Source organism: Schistocerca cancellata, chromosome 2 (genome assembly GCF_023864275.1).
Source record: "Schistocerca cancellata isolate TAMUIC-IGC-003103 chromosome 2, iqSchCanc2.1, whole genome shotgun sequence".
Classification (NCBI taxonomy): Eukaryota; Metazoa; Arthropoda; class Insecta; order Orthoptera; family Acrididae; genus Schistocerca; species Schistocerca cancellata.
Window position 1 is genome coordinate 827646071 of NC_064627.1, and position 21526 is coordinate 827667596.

At 43.4% G+C, this 21526-nt stretch overlaps 1 protein-coding gene across 1 annotated transcript in view; it reads left to right on the forward strand.

Annotated features, from left to right (window-relative positions):
• LOC126162711 (acyl-CoA Delta-9 desaturase) overlaps positions 1 to 19210 on the forward strand; it is a 127855-nt gene extending 108645 nt beyond the window's left edge. The window contains exons 6-7 of the mRNA XM_049919369.1: positions 6316 to 6633; positions 18981 to 19210. Of these exons, the coding sequence (XP_049775326.1) occupies positions 6316 to 6598 (283 nt within the window). The 3' untranslated portion in view covers positions 6599 to 6633; positions 18981 to 19210. The remainder of the gene's footprint in view (positions 1 to 6315; positions 6634 to 18980) is intronic.
• Positions 19211 to 21526: the final 2316 nt, after the last annotated feature.

Below are 21526 nucleotides of genomic sequence, written 5' to 3' on the forward strand. Positions count from 1 at the left end.
TCTCCATTATCATCAGGAGCGTTCTTGGAACCCCATGTTGTAGTACTGAAGGACATGTGGAATTTTTTAGCTCGTAAAATCCTACCCGAGTTGTAAAAATAAGGTAAAATATCAAAATTTTGCTAATCATTAAGTTCTTTTCATATGAGTGACTTGACCTGCTGTAACAGGGAAAAGAAGGAAACCAGCAGAAAGATGCTCCTATCGGAGCACAAAAAACGTGAATATGCTCCTTGAAATGTATTTTCTTATAGGACAACTATTCAAGGAGTTCCAGCCAATAATATCCAAACAGCAGACTCTGTACACAATTTATTAAATTGCCAATACTAAACTCTTTTAAATAACAACAAATTCATATAACTTACAGAACTTAAGAAATGGTTAAAAGAGTGAGTTTTAAAAACAATAACGGCTTCTTGCCACCATAAAATCAAAGAACCTTTTACAATAGTGCTTTTAGAGTTTACCCAAAAGAGAAAATCCAATAATAAGTTAACTTGGCATTACAATTTAAAATCATTTTTATAAAAAACTTTGAGAAATATAATGACGCTTGGCACCAAAAAACAAAAGAAGCGCAACACACAACCAATAAATATAATAACAAAATAATAATTTGATACAACCAAAGGGCAGGGGTAACTCCCAACGCAATCACAGACGAGCGAGCTCTCAACGCTTCGGAGCCTTCCCACTAGAAACGGTCCCCGAAATAAGCCGCTGAAAGCTCTCCGACATGCCTCCCACAACTGTCCATCACTTACGCACCTTGGTTATGTTCTGTAACACACGACATAATATCAACACAAGATAAAATTCAAAAATCAAATAACAATATGACATCCCAACAGCACGTGATAACCATGGCGGCGTTAACTCGGGCGCACTTAACAAGTGCCGGAAGCCAACACACACAAATCTTAATACACAATTCTCGCTTCTTAAAACGAAACAATAAAAGCCAAGCGCACATGAATAGTCAAACCACAGTCTTAGAAGTGCCTTAACGACACCAAACGCGACTATTCCACCAAGTTAATAATAACACAGTGAGATAAAAAAAATACAGAACATACCACTAAATGCTGTTACACAACCAAATTGACGAGATCGTGTTGTTCCGGTCCCAGAAGACCACATATACCAAGCAGCAGTAATTCACTATGCATATACTGTACAAAACCGCCTTTCTTAGGCCAAATATAACATACATGAACGCAACTCCGGGCAGGTAACAGAAACCACCTACGTGAATTCCTTCAAAATGGGCAAACAGGCACCACCAAAGGTAACGCTGAGCAGACGGGGTGGGCAAGGACCCATTCAGCGGGATAACCAAAAGATACTCCAGTTGAGCAAATAAGTTAGTACCAACAAATGTCGTAACGAGCCACACACACACACACACACAGCAGAAGCTTCCAACAACGCCGTCCCACATCAGAATGAAGTTCAGAAATCGCTGCTGGAGCTTCCAGCGGAAAATCTGACGAGCAACCGAGCCCACACCCTAACCTGGCAGACGACTCCAAAATTCAGCAACTAGTTGTCTTCGGATCAGAGTATCACAGGACCGCACCGGACCTCCACATCAGACAGGCAGGCAGAACAAGTCCGCCGACTCCAATTAACCACCACCGCATGGCCAGCACAGCGGCGAGTTGCCTCCGCCCCAGACCACTTTGCTCATATTGCGAGGCACAACAACCTTAGCGCTAGTCACTAGCAGGTCAGGCAGAGCGAACTTCACGTTCCGTGCAATACCCGGAAACCAACTACCCTCTCGCTTTCCGCCGGCCACCGCAAACACACGCCAGCGGCGTAATAGCAAATCGCCACCGGAGCGCCACCCGCACCAGGACAGCGAACTATAATCGATTATAGTGCGCGCTCTAAACAAGATCACAGGATAGCGGCGCGCCCCATATCACTCATGTTTGAAAGACTCTGACTGAAAGGTGGGGTACCGGCTGCCTCATTTAATCTTCCTCAGCACTTGTAAAAATTTCCCCCAAAATTTTTGCATGCGAATGTATTCGCGCTTTCTTATGCCGAGACTAAAGGAGACAGTAGGACCAGGAAAGAGGCAGAAATGTAATAAATACTGAGAGGTAGTAGACAGTGGTTGCGGTATAGAAAGAGTATAGGGGACAATGACAGTGTTAGAGAAAGGGAGGGACACAGTGGCATTGGAATGTAGGAACGTAGTTGACAGTGATAGAACAGAGCTAGGAAGAGAGTGACAGAGACAGTACCAGTGGAAGAGGAATAGAAAGAAGGAGAGAGTGGACGTGGATAAGAGCCAGTACTAATGAGAGACAGAGACCTATGACAACAAGGAAGAGAGAGATGATGATAGTGAGAAGATCCAGCAGCAGTGGATAAGAACGACTGAGATACCAGCAGTAAGAGAGAGCAAGACGGAGACAGTGAGAGGGGGCAGTAGGAACATGACAGAATGTGGGAGGGAGTGACTGTGAAACAGGAGTCAGTGACATTTAGTGAAACACAGAAAGATAATGATAATGGGTTAGTCTGAATGACTGAGTGAGAATGAGCAAGTGGGAGTGGATGTGTATGAGCGACTTACAGCGATGGACTAGTGGGTGTGAGTGAGTTACGAGGGTCACTCCAAATGAAATGCACACTAGTTTAGTAAAAATACAGTTTTCATTCTGCATGTGTGAAAGTTTTACAGTGTGTAGATACATCCTTCCCGCTTGTTTTCAAACTTATTTCAACCTGTTCCCGTGAGTGCCGCCACCACAGCATGTCTTCAAGATGGCTGCTAGACTTGACGTTCGTCAGAAACAACGTGCTGTCATAGAATTCCAGTGCTGTGAAAAGAGATAGTGGGAAACATCCACAAGAGGTTGAAAAAGGTGTATGAAGATGCTGCTGTGGATCATAGACAGTTAGTCGGTGGGCAAGCCGGTTACGTGATGAAAGCGGGCGCGGCAATATTGAGGATTGTCCTCGCAGCAGCAGGCCTCGTACTGCACACACTCCAGACAATGTGCAGAGAGTTAACGAACTGGTGACTGCTGACAGACGCACCACAGTGAACGAATTGCCACGCTACGTTGGGATAGGGGAAGTAAGTGTTAGCAGAGTACTGAAAGTGTTGGCGTTAAAAAAGGTTTGTGCCAGGTGGGTTCCCAGGATGATGACAGTGGCTCACAAAGAAACAAGAAAAACGGTATGCAGCGAACTTTTGGAAAAGTACGAGAATGGTGGAGATGAATTTCTTGGAAGAACTGTGACAGGTGATGAGACATGGTTCAAATGGTTCAAATGGCTCTGAGCACTATGGGATTTAACATCTGTAGTCATCAGTCACCTAGAACTTAGAACTACTTAAACCTAACTAACCTAAGGACATTACACACATCCATGCCCGAGGCAGGATTCGAACCTGCGACCGTAGCAGTCACGCGGTTCCGGACTGAGCGCCTAGAACCGCTAGACCACCGCGGCCGGCGATGAGACATGGCTCCATCGTTTTTCACCAGAGACGAAGAGGCAATCAATGGAGTGGCATCATGCAAATTCACACAAGGAAAAAAAAAATCCAAAACCACACCTTATGCTGGAAAAGTTTTGGCTACGGTGTTTTTCGCTTGCGAAGGACTCTTGCTTGCCGGCCGAAGTGGTCGAGCGGTTATAGGCGCTTCAGTCTGGAACCGAGCGACCGCCACGGTCGCAGGTTCGAATCCTGCCTGAGGCATGGATGTGTGTGATGTCCTTAGGTTAGTTAGGTTTAAGTAGTTCTAAGTTCTAGGGGACTGATGACCTCGGAAGTTAGACGCATAGAGCTCAGAGCCATTTGAACCTTTTTTTTTACTCTTGCTTGTGGACATCATGCCAAGTGGAACCACCATAAAATCTGATGCATATGTGACGACACTGAAGAAACTTCAAGCTCGACTGAGTCGTGTACGACTACATCGGCAAAAGCAAGATGTTTTGCTGTTGCACGACAATGCACGGCCACATGTCAGTCAAAAAACCATGGAAGCGATCACAAAACTCGGATGGACAACAATGAAACACCCGCCTTACAGTCCTGACCTGGCTCCATGTGACTATCATCTCTTTGGGAAACTGAAAGCCGCGCGGGACTAGCCGAGCGGTCTAGGGCGCTGCAGTCACGGACTTTGCGGCTGGCCCCGGCGGAGATTCGAGTCCTCCATCGGGCATGGGTGTGTGTGTTTGTCCTTAGGATAATTTAGGTTAAGTAGCGTGTAAGCTTAGGAACTGATGACCTTAGCAGTTAAGTCCCATAAGATTTCACACACATTTGAACATTTGGAAACTGAAAGAGTCTCTTCATGGAACAAGGTTTGGAGATGATGACTCCCTTATGCTCGCTGCCAAACAGTGGCTCCAACAGGCTGGTCCAGAATTTTACCGTGCGGGTATACAGGCGCTGGTTCCAAGATGGCGTAAGGCAGTTGAGAGGGATGGAAATTATTTGCAGAAATGAAAATATTGCTCCTAAAGGATGTATCTACACACCGTAAAACTTTCAAACATGTAGAATAAGAGATGTGTTTAAAAAAAAATAATGTGCATTTCTCTTGGAGTGACCCACGTACAATTTGGAGAGCTTGTGGGAGTGAGTTGCATGTTACGAGGTGCATTCAAGTTCTAAGGCCTCCGATGTTTTTTCTAATTAACTACTCACCCGAAACTTCTCGACGTAATCGCCCTGCAGACGTACACATTTTTCACAACGCTGACGCCATGATTCCATGGCAGTGGCGAAGGCTTCTTTCGGAGTCTGTTTTGACCACTGGAAAATCGCTGAGGCAATAGCAGCACGGCTGGTGAATGTGCGGCCACGGAGAGTGTTTTTAATTGTCGGAAAAAGCCAAAAGTCACTAGGAGCCAGGTCAGGTGAGTAGGGAGCATGAGGAATCACTTCAAAGTTGTTATCACGAAGAAACTGTTGCGTAACGTTAGCTCGATGTGCGGGTGCGTTGTCTTGGTGAAACAGCACACGCGCAGCCCTTCCCGGACGTTTTTGTTGCAGTGCAGGAAGGAATTTGTTCTTCAAAACATTTTCGTAGGATGCACCTGTTACCGTAGTGCCCTTTGAAACGCGATGGGTAAGGATTACGCCCTCGCTGTCCCAGAACATGGACACCATCATTTTTTCAGCACTGGCGGTTACCCGAAATTTTTTTGGTGGCGGTGAATCTGTGTGCTTCCATTGAGCTGACTGGCGCTTCGTTTCTGGATTGAAAAATGGCATCCACGTCTCATCCATTGTCACAACCGGCGAAAAGAAAGTCCCCTTCATGCTGTCGTTGCGCGTCAACATTGCTTGGCAACATGCCACACGGGCAGCCATGTGGTCGTCCGTCAGCATTCGTGGCACCCACATGGATGACACTTTTCGCATTTTCAGGTCGTCTTGCAGGATTGTGTGCACAGAACCCACAGAAATGCCAACTCTGGAGGCGATCTGTTCAACAGTCATTCGGCGATCCCCCAAAACAATTCTCTCCACTTTCTCGATCATGTCGTCAGACCGGCTTGTGTGAGCCCGAGGTTGTTTCGGTTTGTTGTCGCACGATGTTCTGCCTTCATTAAACTGTCGCACCCACGAACGCACTTTCGACACATCCATAACTCCATCACCACATGTCACCTTCAACTGTCGATGAATTTCAATTGGTTTCACACCGCGCAAATTCAGAAAACGAATGATTGCACGCTGTTCAAGTAAGGAAAACGTCGCCATTTTAAGTATTTAAAACAGTTCTCATTCTCGCCGCTGGCGGTAAAATTCCATCTGCCGTACGGTGCTGCCATGTCTGGGACGTATTGACAATGAACGTGGCCTCATTTTAAAACTCCAGTCCGGAGAAAAAAAAAATCGGAGGCCTTAGAACTTGAATGCACCTCGTAAATTTAGCGCCAATACGTTCTCAGGCCAAAATTTTTGGGAACATTTTTAAAGCAGCTGTGGGAGGTAGAATGTGGCAGGTGGTGCCTCACTTCTCATTCGGAGCATTCAGATGTGAATCCGCCTTTTTTGTGATCCGATAGGAGCATTTTTCCGCTGGTGTTTTGAAAGGTTCGCTACATGCGGTAGGAGTCAGTTGCGGTGAGATTTAGCAAACAGCGTTCTCTCCTGAAGAAAAATTGCTGAAGTATCGTGTCAAGGTGATTGTACGATCCAGTTGCAGAGCCGACGAGAGCAACGTGAAAGTCTACGTACCCACAGCACCGCCGTATGTGTGACATCGAGCTAGTTGAGCACTGCTCGAGCTAGAGACACGAACGTGTGTGGTCTGCCAACAGGTACTCGGTGGACTCTAACCTGGTGTTCTTCCTGAACCGGACGCACTGGCCGCAGTACCACTACCTGCTGCCGTGGGACTACCGCACGGGCGAGTTCGGCTCGTACGACGACGACTGCGTGACGACGGCGATCCGCGTGTGGGCGGCGCTCGGCTGGGCGTGGGGGCTGCGCACCGTGGGCGGCGACGCCGTGCGCCGCGCGCTCGCCGCCTCCGACGACGTCGTCTCCGCGCTCGAGGAGGAGGGCCGCCGCGTCGCCAAGCAGTCGCTCTTCCTGCAGTAGGGCGGCCCGCGGCCGCTCGCCTCAGCTCTGTCCAGGTGGGTTCCGAACGCACGTCGCCTGTCGCTCGTCACTTAACGACGCGGTGTCGCACAGATGACAAAACGGTAGATATCGGAATAGATGGCAGAGCGATAGGAAAACAATTAAAATCGCTCAAAAGAGGAAAGGCCGCTGGACCTGACGGGATACCGGTTCGATTTTACACATAGTACGCAAAGGAACTTGCCCCCCTTCTTGCAGCGGTGTACCGTAGGTCTCTAGAAGAGCGTAGCGTTCCAGAGGATTGGAAAAGGGCACAGGTCATCCCCGTTTTCAAGAAGGGACGTCGAACAGATGAGCAGAACTATAGACCTATATCTATAACGTCGATCACTTGTAGAATTTTGGAACACGTATTATGTTCAAGTATAGGGCATGCAGCTTTACTGTATGATTAAACGATGATGGCGTCCTCTTGAGTAAAATATTCCGGAGGTAAAATAGTCCCCCATTCGTATCTCCGGGCGGGGACTACTCAAGAGGACGTCGTTATCAGGAGAAAGAAAACTGGCATTCTACGGATCGGAGCGTGGAATGTCAGATCCCTTAATCGGGCAGCTAGGTTAGGAAATGGATAGGTTAAAGTTAGATATAGTGGGAATTAGTATAGTTCGGTGGCAGGAGGAACAAGACTTCTGGTCAGGTGAATACAGGGTTATACTCTCTTTCAAATTCTAAAGGTGGCTGGGGTAAAATACAGGGAGCGAAAGGCTATTTACAATTTGTACAGAAACCAGATGGCAGTTATGAGTCGAGGGGCATGAAAGGGAAGCAGTGGCTGGGAAGGGAGTGAGACGGGGTTGTAGCCTCTCCCCGATGTTATTCAATCTGTATATTGAGCAAGCAGTAAAGGAAACAAAAGAAAAATTCAGAGTAGGTATTAAAATCCAGGGAGAAGAAATAAAAACTTTGAGGTTCGCCGATGACATTGTAATTCTGTCAGAGACAGCAAAAGACTGGGAAGAGCAGTTGAATGGAATGGACAGTGTCTTGAAAGGAGGATATAAGGTGAACAACAACAAAAGCAAAACGAGGATAATGGAATATAGTCGAATTAAGTCGGGTGATGCTGAGGGAATTAGATTAGGAAATGAGACACTTAAAGTAGTAAAGGAGTTTTGCTATTTGGGGAGCAAAATAACTGATGATGGTAGAAGTAGAGAGGATATCAAATGTAGACTGGCAATGGAAGGAAAGCGTTTCTGAAGAAGAGAAATTTGTTAACATCGAGTATAGATTTAAGTGTCAGGAAGTCGTTTCTGAAAGTATTTGTATGGAGTGTAGCCATGTACGGAAGTGAAATATGGACAATAAATAGTTTAGACAAGAAGAGAATAGAAGCTTTCGAAATGTGGAGCAACAGAAGAATGTTGAAGATTAAGTGGGTAGATCACGTAACTAATGAGGAGGTATTGAATAGGATTGGGAAGAGGAGAAGTTTGTGGCACAACTTGACTAGAAGATGGGATCGGTTGGTAGGACATGTCCTGAGGCATCAAGGGATCACAAATTTAGCATTGGAGGGCAGCGTGGAGGGTAAAAATCGTAAATGGAGACCAAGAGATGAATACACTAAGCAGATTCAGAAGGATGTAGGTTGCAGTAGGTACTGGGAGATGAAGGAGCTTGCACAGGATAGAATAGCATGGAGAGCTGCATCAAACCAGTCTCAGGACTGAAGACCACAACAACAACAACATAATGACTTTTCTGGAGACTAGAAATCTACTCTGTAGGAATCAGCATGGGTTTCGAAAAAGACGATCATGTCAAACCCAGCTCGCGCTGTTCGTCCACGAGACTCAGAGAGCCGTAGACACAGGTTCCCAAGTAGATGCCGTGTTTCTTGACTTCCGCAAGGCGTTCGATACAGTTTCCCACAGTCGTTTAATGAACAAAGTAAGAGCATACGGACATTCAGACCAATTTTGTGATTGGATTGAAGAGTTCCTACATAACAGAACGCAGCATGTCCTTATCAATGGAGAGAAGTCTTCCGAAGTAAGACTGATTTCAGGTGTGCCGCAGGGGACTGTCGTAGGATCGTTGCTATTCACAATATACATAAATGACCTTGTGGATAACATCGGAAGTTCAGTGAGGCTTTTTGCGGATGATGCTGTGTTATATCGAGAGGTTGTAACAATGGAAAATTGTACTGAAATGCAGGAGGATCTGCAGCGAATTGACGCATGGTGCAGGGAATGGCAGTTGAATCTCAATGTAGACAAGTGTAATGTGCTACGAATACATAGATAGAAAGATCCCTTATCATTTATCTACAATATAGCAGGTCAGCAACTGGAAGCAGTTAATTCCATAAATTATCTGGGAGTACGCATTAGGAGTGATTTAAAATGGAATAATCATATAAAGTTGATCGTCAGTAAAGCAGATGCCAGACTGAGATTCATTGAAAGAATCCTTTGGAAATGCAATCCGAAAACAAAGGAAGTAGGTTACAGTACACTTGTTCGCCCACTGCTTGAATACTGCTCACCGGTGTGGCATCCGTACCAGATAGGGTTGATAGAAGAGATAGAGAAGATCCAACGGAGAGCAGCGAGCTTCGTTACAGGATCATTTAGTAATCGCGAAAGCGTTACGGAAATGATAGATAAACTCCAGTGGAAGACTCTGCAGGACAGACGCTCCATAGCTCGGTACGGGCTTTTGTTGAAGTTTCGAGAACATACCTTCACCGAGGAGTCAAGCAGTATATTGCTCCCTCCTACGTATATCTCGCGAAGAGACCATGAGGATAAAATCAGAGAGATTAGAGCCCACACAAAGGCATGCCGACAATCTTTTTTTCCACGAACAATACGAGACTGGAGTAGAAGGGAGAACCGATAGAGGTATTCAGGGTACCCTCCGCCACACACCGTCAGATGGCATGCGGAGTACGGATGTAGATGTACAGGCAGGCCGCGGCGCATGCGTTGCAGCACGTGACGCTACAGATGTTACGAGAACCAGCGCCCCTCACCTGCGGAGAGCGAGTTACTATTTCAGACGAGTTTAACAATTCTTAACTGCGCGTTTAAATGCATGCAAACTCTCCATAGCACAAGACAAAGTTAATACCCTCAGCGGATACCTTTTCGTAGACATATTGCTTTCACGTGGTCCGAGGGTTCGCTGTGCTGCCGGGCAAGGCGACTAGTGTGACATCACAAGTTCGTTGCGCGGACCGTTTTTCTCGAGGGCCCCGTGTTAAGGCGCTAGAAGTCATGTTTGCGCAGTTAGAGATACACAAAAGAGCCAAAGAAATTGGTACACCTGTCTAATATCGTGTAGGGCCCCCTCGAGCACGTAGAAGTGCCGCAACACGATGTGGCGTGGACTCGACTGATGTCTGAAGTAGTGCTGGAGGGAACTGTCACCATGAATCCTGCAGGGCTGTCTCTAAATCCGTAAGAGTACGAGGGGGTGGAGATCTCTTCTGAACAGCACGTTGCTAGCCATTCCAGATATGCTCAATAATGCTCCTGCCTGGGGAGTTTGGTGGCCAGCGGAAGTGTTTAAACTCAGAAGAGTGTTCCTGGAGCTACTCTGTAACAACTGTGGACGTGTGGAGTGTCACATTGTCCCGCTGGAATTGCCCAAGTCCGTCAGAACGCGCAATAGACATGAATGGATGCAGGTGATGAGACAGGATGCTTATGTACGTGTCGGCTGCCAGAGCCGTATCAAGACTTATCAGGGGTCCCATATCACTCCAACTGCACACTCCCCAAGCCACTACAGAGCCTCCACCAGCTTGATCCGTCCTCTACTGACATGCAGACACATCTTTGGGCGGGTTTAGTGACGTCTATGAACAGTCAAAGGGACTGTGTCTGATACAATATCCACAGTCAACGTCTATCTCCACGAGTTCTGGGAACCGAGATGATGCAAAACTTTTTTTGATGTGTGTAATTTCAAAATTCATTCTATATTTTTTTCGCTGGAATGCTTAGCGTCTAATATTTAATACATTAACTCATTTGTAAAGTAATCAAACATTTGAAACTGTTTTATATGTGGGACTTCGAATCTTTAAAGAATCGGGAGCTCGGAGGGGGGAAGAAAGAGAGGGAGTGAGCTTCTGCTATTTACGTAAATGACGAATGTTGCGTCTTTCACTTGAGAATAGGATTACACTGAACAACAAATTTGAAGTGAAAGTGTGTAAACTGCATGATTTTGAGTTAGTTATGTTTATTTCAGTATAAAATGATACAAAATTATCATCTTCATAAATATTTAGCTCTAGTTCTTTTAAAAAAAGTAATCTTCATTTTTTATAAATAACTCACTAACTGAATATGCATTCATGTTCCAAGATTCAGCATAACAAATTTTAAGTGAATAATTACTTGAATAATGTTATGTGTTCCGCACTGATAAATTTCAGCACCTTTCTGGAAGTACAAAAGTAAAATATTAAGGAAAAATGAAGATAATATTACATGAATGAAAATACTTTGTAAGCCTACTTTGTACCGAACTATGTAAAACACAAAAGAAAATACATAAATTAACTGGTCACAAATGTATATAAAGGATTACTAATGTTAAATATTCATATGTACAGTACATACAATTCAATATTTTGTACAGAGATAAATTCAGAAGATGACCGTTTTCGCTTGGCTTGACGTTTATACACATACTCGGGAACATCCCTTATGACAGCCCAGCAGTTATCTGCTAAAATAGTAGGGCCCCACTTTCCGGCATACCTTTTCTCAAATGTGGCAATATCTTGATGAAATCGCTCCCCATGTTCATCACTTACTGCACCACAATCTTTGGGGAAGGAGTCAAGATGACTATATAAGAAATGCATTTTCAGTGACATGTTGCAACCAAGTATTTCATAAGATGACCTACATGTTATCTACAATCTCCTTGTTATTTATTGCTCGTTTGTTCCATAAGAACTGTAAACAGACTGTCTTAAAACATTTCCATGCATGCTTCTGATGACCTTGTATGATTTCATCGAAAGTATGGTCTCCAAAAAGCTCTCGAATCTGTGGGCCTACAAAGATGCCCTCCTTTACTTTGCATCACTTAAGTAAAGGAATTCTTGCCTTAAGTACTTATACGTGTCACCATCTTTGTTCATTCCCTTAACAAAGTTTTTCATGAGACCCAACCTGATGTGCAAGGGCGGGAGCAGAATCTTTTCAGGGTGTGCTAGAGGTTCACTCTTGATGTTCTTTATACCTGGTTGAAGAGATTTTCTGGTGGGCCATTCATGTTTACTGTAATGAGATGCATGATCTCGGCTATCACATTCACAGAGAAAGCAGCAATATTTAGTATACTGTAACTGCATGCCCAATAGTTGTGCAACCACTTTCAAGTCACCACAGATCTGCCATTGAGAGTCATTATACTTGATGGCTTCTAGTAAAATTTTCACGTTTTCGTATGACTTTTTCATATGCATTTATGCCCAACTTGAATAGAAGGAAGCTCATTACCAATATGTAAAAGCACTGCTTTTAAGCTCAACTTTGACAAATCAGTAAAGAGTTTCCACTCATCACGGTTGTAATTATTTCTGAGAGTCTTCATTAGACCATTTATGTCTACACATGCCACAAGACTATCTTGCGTCTTAAAAAAGGAGTGAACTGTTGCTCTCTTCTGCAATATAATGAAACATTTACATTGCTTTTCAGAAAATTGCGCTGCTTGTAACACTACCGCCCTGTCGGACGTGCGTTAGCTCAATAATGCCTGTACTGTAATAAGTTCACGGGCTTCACCTTATGAACAAGGATTTTAGTACATAATTTGACCGCGTTTACCTAATGGAAGCAAGATCGAACCTATACTCAGTTAGTAACTACAGTGATGCGTCAAGCTAATGTAAAGTATAATTACGCGTTCGCATGGACAAGAAGTACACACAGTAGATAATACCAATGATTAATAATACGGTCGCCAGCCTACTTAGGCATTGAGTGAGTTTTTTCCTGTACAAGTGTGTACATGTCCAAGCATAACAACACGTAATACAGTTACGTTATAAGACAAAGTTTGGCATAGGAAAAATCCACTGAACTAAAGTTCTCTCCTTTTGTGTTAATTTGTACGAGCTAAAATTACACAACACCACACAGCAATGATTACTACGAACTGCACTTTGTATATTGATCAGACTGAAATCGGGCATAGATTACCCTAGAATTAGCAATTTTGAAAACACACATACAATGTCACTATTAAAATTGGAAAAAACACTAATACACTTAGGTTAAATATAGAACTTAACTTTACTGTTTAAATCTGATCAGTACACTTCAAAATGTGCAAGAATGGGCAAGAGAAGGGGGGCCCTGAAACTGTTATGGTCGTTATACTGAAACTATTAAGTCCTGAAGGTAAATTAACACTCAAAATTATCAATCTGTGGATAACTACTCTTTTGTCTCGCTTCTGGATTAATTAATTGTCATTATTTCTGTCACACATTAATTGAATAACATTGCTAGCTCAATTCAAAATTTATCTTTCAATTTAATCACACTGTTGTTCTTTACGAACATTTGCATTAACCCACCTAACTTTAAACTTCTTTATAACATAGATTGGTCTGCAGATAATTTAATACTAACTGTAAACTTTCAGTTCGGGATACTCGGGTTGCACAATGTGTGGTAAGGACCCTGTCTAGGTCAGTGATAAGGATGAGTAACGGCTAAGGCAATTCTGGTAAAAGTCACGTTATTATTGAACAGTTAGAAACAGTTTCGACACTGGTCCACACAGATACACTTCTAAAGATGAAATAAATGTTTGACCTGTGCAAGTCGGCGCGGCGGATGGCGGGCAGCGAGATAGCGGGCAGCACAGCACACATACAAGCACGGCTAAGGCTCTCACAGTAACGGCACTTTCATTCTTCTTAGCGTCGTAATCTTTCCAATTTTGTGCCTAAGGATATAGCCATGCCAAGTAGTCGTCGGAATCGGCCCATCCGAGGCTCAATGGAATCCACTTTTCCTAGATAGCCTCCTCGGTACAGTACATGTTCCTCTGACCGATGCCCAACTCCGACTGTAATACTGAGCCCGTTGTGCCAAACCGCGCCAGTGTGCTTTTTCCTGCGCTCGCCTGCATCCACCTTTTCCCGCTCCCCTACAGGTAGGGTATTCACCACAGGTTTTCTACTACACATATCCTACTGCATTACCTACGTATGAACCAAGTGTATAAATTACAATTTTCACATCTTACAATAGTTTTAACATTACATACATTTCCCTTTGGTTATCAAATTGCTTGAAATCTAACATAAATAATAACATTCATTTCAAAAGTTGTTTACAGTTTCTTTAACATGACACGAAAAGAAAAAGAAATTCAAAACATTACTTATATTACTTTACATAAATTCAGAAAGAAAAATTTATCTAAATTCATAAAGAAAAAAATTATTATAGGTTATTATTGTTACATGCTGCAATCTTGATGCTAAAATCTCAGCCTTAGCTCTAGAGAGCTCCAAATCTCTAATGAGATCACTTAACTCATTTTGATACAATTTTTGTGGATCATCAGTTGATGATATATTTGGAGGAAACTCTGGATCTTGTGATGTACATGGTTCAGGACATTCAGAATCCCCCTCAGAAGTAATCTCTGTCGGTGGTTCAGGTATTGGCAATCCTTCCCCATGTAGAACTGGACGTATGGCAGATGGAATGTTAGGATAGATCACTGTCCTCTTCTTCTTCCTAGATACTCCCTTCTTGATAGGAGGAACCATACAAAAGTAGCAGTCACTGTTATGGTTAGTTGGCTCACGCCAGATTATGGGCACTGCAAAGGGCATTGAACGTCCTTTCCCATGCATCCAATTCCTGAGGTTGCTGGCACAAGTGCTGCAGATCACATGTGGAACACAGGGTTTATCCTAATCACCTATTTTGCACCCAACATAACAACTGTAAGCTTTTTTTAATCAATGGAGTTATTTGTTGTTTTTGTGAAGCAAATGTGACTTCTCCACACACATAGCAATGTAAACACAAACTCGTGGCATTTTTGTTCACTTCAACAGCAGTCAACTTGAACAACTGGTAGATAATCTGGAAACAAATGTGCAAAAATTATTACATGCATTAATAACGTCACTGAAGCTGGAGAAGAGGGACACAAAAAGATCACTAGAATTTGTATCAAAATGTTTAAATTCAAAATATTGCACATAAGTATGACCATCGACAATAATATAATTCACTGTTACTAGTTATTATGACTTTGACAAACCATTATAATATTTTATTTTAAACTTAACATAAAAATCTGTATATAATTGTCTCACCATAATAAAACAATGTAAAATGAAAACTAGAGCTAATTTTGAATGGTCTTCGTGATATTCGCGATCAGCACATTAGAACTGATAGGAATTGGATATTTTCATTCAATTTACATTTTCGTTATAGCACAGTGTAATAGGTCGAAATCGTGATTGTGAATAAACATAAGGGACGATCAGAAAGTTTCTTTTTGAGGACCGTACAGTCCAGAATCGATACACGAATCAGGCAAAATCTCCGTGAGCATTGAGGCAATCACCCCACTGACGCACCAGGTTGAAGGAACCCTTTTGGTATAGCTCCGTGTTCTTCTGCGTGAAGAAGTTCATAACTGCCTGCTGCACATCCTCGTCCAACAGGAATCGTTGACCCTTCAGGGCCGTTTTCAGGGGACCGAGGTCGTGATAGGCAATGGCCTTGCTGCAGCGGATCCACCGATTCCCGTGAGATCACCGAAGTTAAGGGCTGTCGGGTGTGGCCGGCACTTGGATGGGTGACCATCCAGGCCGCCATGCGCTGTTGCCATTTTTCAGGGTGCACTCAGCCTCGTGATGCCAATTGAGGAGCTACTTGACCGACTAGTAGCGGCTCCGGTCACAGAAAACCATCACAACGACCGGGAGAGTGGTGACCACACGCCCCTCCTATCCACATCCTCAATTGAGGATGACACGGCGGTCGGATGGTCCCGATAATCCGGATGGTCGGATGGTCCGTGATAATCGCGTAGGGGAGAGGTCAGGACTATAGGGCGGACACTCATGTGTCTTCTACTTGCGTTGGTGTAACTGTAACTTCTGCGTCACGACACTTGCGGCACGGGAACGTGCGCTATCATGAAGCAGCAGCACCCAGCATGAACTTGGAGCACCACTTCACAATGGTAATTTTCGACAGACATTCTTCATTCCCCGATGGATGTCTACTGGTGATGTTTCTTCGGCTGCAAAGAAAAGCACAACAGCATGTTGCTCCTGTTTGAACGTATTTGGTAATAACGATGTCATAGCTTACGTTTCCTCATTCGTGGCACGCACGTTGGAAGGACAAGAATGCCACTCTAGTAGCAGCTACTATGTCAGTGCTATGCCTATATGTCAGTGCTTATATACCCGCATCGGAGTCGCGCTTCTTGCATATGCGGTGCAGCAGCACCCTCAGATGGAAACTTTTTGATCATCCCTTATACATCTAATAAAAGTCTAGGTTAAAAACATTGTCATTTTTTAAATACTAGAGGATTGTGGACGCAAGTGAGCAGAAAATATTCACAATGATTATGATTATGGTTATTATTATTATTCATTACAGCGATACAAGTGTTAGGTGCATGATAGAATGACGAAATTCAAATACAGTAAGCATGCGATCTCTTATGGGCTTCAACAGGCTCGTAAAACTTTCAACCTAGATTTCCCAAAAGGGCTTGAGAAACGAATCGTACTAGTGTAGTATTTGTTACAGCTAAGTATATATCAAAACTGTGCGAAAGATGACTGTGACTCGTTGGGTGGATGCATCCCTTGTGAGTGTTACTGACTTCTAGAATACCAGTTCACACGAAATGCACTAGAGTAATGAGGGATGCCCAACTTACAGACAACCACCTACTCGCTTTCCACCCAAAAATTCGATTTCTGCGTTAATGGTTAGAATTAATGCCTGCAACGAAGACGACCTGTTTTATTGCTTCTTGCATGCTACTTCCTAACATAACATGCAAACTTGCTTCAGCTGGTAGTCGCGGAGAAAAAACTGGTTGTTTGTGATTTGCTACCTGGGGAAAAATTCTTTAGACGTATGACACCACTAACACTCCTATTGTTGTGGACAGGATGTAAAATATGAAACGCTTCAAGAAACTTTGGGCTACTAACTGTTAGGAGCACAAAATTAACGTTAGAAGAATATGTGTTTTCCAAAAACAGACGGTACCCATTCTCATTACAACACATCCATGTGCCACTCTCTTCTCAAAATGCATCTGCAAATGTTACCAAGCATAAGAGAAAGGCGAGATGTAACAGAGGCAAAATCTATGTCATATCCGTGGAATGTAATTACTTATTTTGTTTCCCGTGTCTAAAAACATGTATTACGATTTATTTGGGGTGTGAACTCAAGAACCTCATGTAGACGCCTTTTCATGGGATAAGATACTATGTACCGCTTCCCCAAATAGACTCTGAACCCAAAAGACGACACACTACAAATGAACTATCCGAATGCGAAGGAAATCCGTAGATGTGAAGTACACTTACAGACAAACAAATGATTGCAATGTCAGAAAAATTGGATGATTTATTCAAGAGAAAGAGTTTCACAAATTGAGCAAGTCAGTAACATGTTGTTCCACCTACGGGCCTTATGTAAGCAGTTATTGAGCTTGGCATTGATTGACAGAGTTATTGAATTTCCTCCTGAGGGTTATCGTGCCCAATTGTGTCCAATTGCCGCGTTAGATCGTCCAAATTGCGAGCTGATTGGAGGGCCCTGCCCATAATGCTCCACATGTTCTAAATAGCAGAGAGATCCGGCGACACTGTTGGCCAAGGTAGGGCTTGGCAAGCACGAGACAAACAGTAGAAACTCTCGCCATTTGTGTGCGGGCGTTATCTTGGTGAAATATAAGCCCAGGACGGCTAACCATGAAAGGCAGCAGAATGGGGCGTACAATATCATCGACGTACCACTGTGCTATAAGGGTACTGCAGATAACAATATAAGTGTTTCAGCTATGAAATGAAATGACGCCCCAGACCCTCACTCCTCGTTGTCGGGCTGTGCGATGGGTGACAGTCAGGTTGGTATCCCGCTGCTCTTCGAGGCGTCTCCAGACATGTCTTCATTGGTCATCAGAGCCTGGAGTCTCACTGACTGGAGTAGAATTGTCTTCAGTGACAAGTCCCGCTTCGAGCTGAGCCCCAATGAGCGGGAAAGACATCTATGGAGACGTCCTGGGCAGCAGTGGGATTCGTGGTGCGTCACTTATTTTCACTGAAGGGGTATTTACACCTTAACGAAATTTGTCTTGTTCAATCGAATAACTCAGTTCATGGAATCAATACTATAAATACGAATAATCTACATAGCGACTCGGATACACCGGTTCCCGTGAGATCACCGAAGTTAAGCGCTGTCGGGCGTGGTCGGCGCTTGGATGGGTGACCATCCAGGCCGCCATGCGCTGTTGCCATTTTTCGGGGTGCACTCTGCCTCGTGATTCCAATTGAGGCGCTACTCGACCGACTAGTAGCGGGTTCGGTCTAGAATACCATCTTAAAAGTCTGGAGAGTGGTGTGCTGACACCACACCCCTCCTATCCGCATCCTCCACTGAGGATGACACGGCGGTCGGATGGTCCCGGTAGGCCGCTCGTGGCCTGAAGACGGAGTGCTACATACTGACTCAGTATCACTTACATTTGTCCAGCAAGCTGTCCTTTATTCAGGAACACAAATTTTCAATAACTTACCAGTAGCCATAAAAAGTTTAAATAATTGTTGGATGAACCTAAGGGATTTATTCCACTAACGAATTTCTTCGTATAAGCAACTGATGTAAAATTATAAATAAAATCAAATAGCCAACAGTTACGTAAAATGTCCTCTTCACAAATTGAGTGCAGTAATGTGACCATAGATAGATAAGTTTTGCAAAAATGTTTTCTGTTACACATATGCATGGCTAAAGTACGCTAAGAATTATCATATACATCTCAGTATATTATACATTTATATTTTTGTGGCCAATTTGTTACTAATTCTTAAAAATGAAAAACAATTCATTATTTTACTGATTCCAGATGCATGAGCAACATTTCATTTAGGATATGTTGAAGGAACACTCGCTTATATCTTTTTTTTATAATTGTGTATTATGTATTCTTGTTTTATGACATATTCTACACATATTTCTACATTCTTGCATATCTCCTCATTATGGATGTTTGGAACAAAACATACGTCTAATCTGTTTAAGATACTTCTTACATTCTTTGCTTCGTGTTTCAGGCTGACAAAGGGTGTCATCATCAAGGTAGCTGGAGAATTCACTGGAAACAGTGGACTCGATTATTGGTTATCGTCCAAGTGTTTCGAGGCAATGATCTGTTTGCTGGAGACCACCAACAACTTTAGAACCTCTGCTTTTGGCCCCCATGCCCTAACTTTTTTTTGCGTATATCCATATTGCCGTCTCTCTCCTTCTGATTAAGTTATAATAAAAATATTTTGACCTAGAATTTTAGAATTGATTTTACTTTTTAATGGCACCCATCACATTTCCTGCAGTGCTGATCTGGCTGGTATCAGAGGTGTGGGAATCGCCTTGCACTGTTCAAGATGCATGTTCCTGAACTATGACATTGCTCCACATTTGCAGACAGAACGTGCACGAACACAGAAAAAAATGAGACGTTCCTGCAAATATCTGGTTGCCTTCATCGATTTCCATCATTGTTATCTGAGTCTCTGTTTGTAATTGTAAGTGATACATCTTTGGTCCTGGTGGCGTTAATCGCGATTCTGCAATCACAAATATGGTGGTGAGTTATAGAAGCAGTTAAAACAGTAGAAACTGCATTGTGGAAAAATAGGGAACTGATGCTTCCGTACTGCCAAAAAAGACATATAAGTGGGGGTTGCTCGATTTATAGACCTTGTTTGTGATGAAGAAACTGCTGTATGTCTTGCTATATCCATCTTCAGATACACACAAGCTATTACCTTTTCGTTAGTATGAGCAAATCCTTCAAATCTATTTAAATGACTTGCGTTATTTGCTGTCAATTTAGGCTCTGCAAAGGACCATCTTTAGGCCTCTATTGAGGTGTAATATGACAATAACCTGCTTAACTATGTAAGTATCCAGTTTATCATAGAGGAGTCTGATAAAGGTGCATAACAGCACCAAAATCAACAGTAAATAATACACGACCTTCAAATACAGTCGAAGGAATCACCCATACCAAAAAAAGAAAAAAGTTGTTGTAAATGCCAGGTTAGTTAAGTCTTTCAAATGTTTGCAAATACATTCCTTCAGTGCATCATATGGTATAAAAGATATGGTAAGTCACCAACGTGGAAGTCTGATCAGGAACACTAACAACAGTAACAGCATAGAGACTTCAAATTATGCTCTGTCTCTAAAGTAAAAACCCTGCCATTTGTACACTAATGAGCTTTTATCAGATCTATACATATGCTGTAGTATCACCCGACGTGAAAGAGGTAATTTATATAGCTTCTGTCGAATTCTGTGCATTAAACTTGCAGTTTTTCAATACAATCAAGTGGAAAAGATTGATAGATTAGTTTCAGGATGATTCCTCGGGATCAGTTCGTGAGAAAGATTTATTAGCCCTGTCTGTCTGTCTAGTAGCTGCTGGGGGCACTTTTAATGATGTATCTAAAAGTGTACAGAGGAATGACAGCCGACCCATCCTTAAGAGCTGCAGCAATATAGGTGTGATGTGGGAAACCGGGGTCTCGAGCGAAGCCAGTGTTCTGACTCGTGCCAAAGGTGTTTCATTGGGTTCAGGTCAGGATTTTGTATAGGCCAATCTATTTCAGGAATGTTATTGTCCACAAACCATTGCCTCATGTATGCTACTTCACGACAGGTGCACTGTAATGCTGATACAATCACCATATCTGAACTATTCCTCTACGTTACACAGTACACAATGCTGCGAAATGTGATTATATCCTTCCCCATTAAGCGTTCTCTTAAGAACAATAAGCGGATCACCCCCTAATCATGAAAGACGCCCCCATACCATAACACCACCTCTTCTGTACTTCACCATGTACTTCACTTTCGTCAGTCAAATGTGTTGTGGACTCTTTCCACTACTGCAAGAATGTGTTAAGAAGATGCCTGATAATGGTCATATGTTGGAAGAAACTGTGTGCAGCTGTGCCAGAAAATTTATCTCTTGTATCTTTCATTTCATGACTGTAAATACACCATAACAGTTTTGGGTATTATTTACCAAAATACTTACAGATTTGCTCGAACAGTCCACAGGTGTACTGCCGTTCCATAGTGTCCAACGGACACAATATTTCGGTGATCAGACATGTCGCCATCATCGGGTGCGCTGACGAACTGAGCTCCTGAGGGTGGGCAGCTGTCTTAAATCCACTCCCCCTGCGAGGCGTTGTCTCCGCAGTCCGCGCCCGCCTTGAGGACACCTCGAGGACCTGTACTGCCAAGACTTCATGGACTCCCTGAAGTCCACTAAGAAGGGGTCCCGTTATGCCCAACTGTCAGCAACTTTAGGGCACCTACATATTTGCTGGCCAAATACCTGGCAGAATTACTAAGCCCTTACGTGGATAAATGCCCTCATCACGTTCATAATTCTGCGGATTTCGTAAAACGTCTCGACAACTTGAAGCTGAAAGACTCAGATATCCTGGGGAGTTTTGACGTTGTTTCATTATTCGTCAGGGTGCCTCTTCGAGAGCCAGTCGAGCTTATTGTCCAGAAATTTGACGAGAAGACGACCAACCTTTTCAGGCATGTTCTGACTTCCACGTACTTTCTCTTTAAT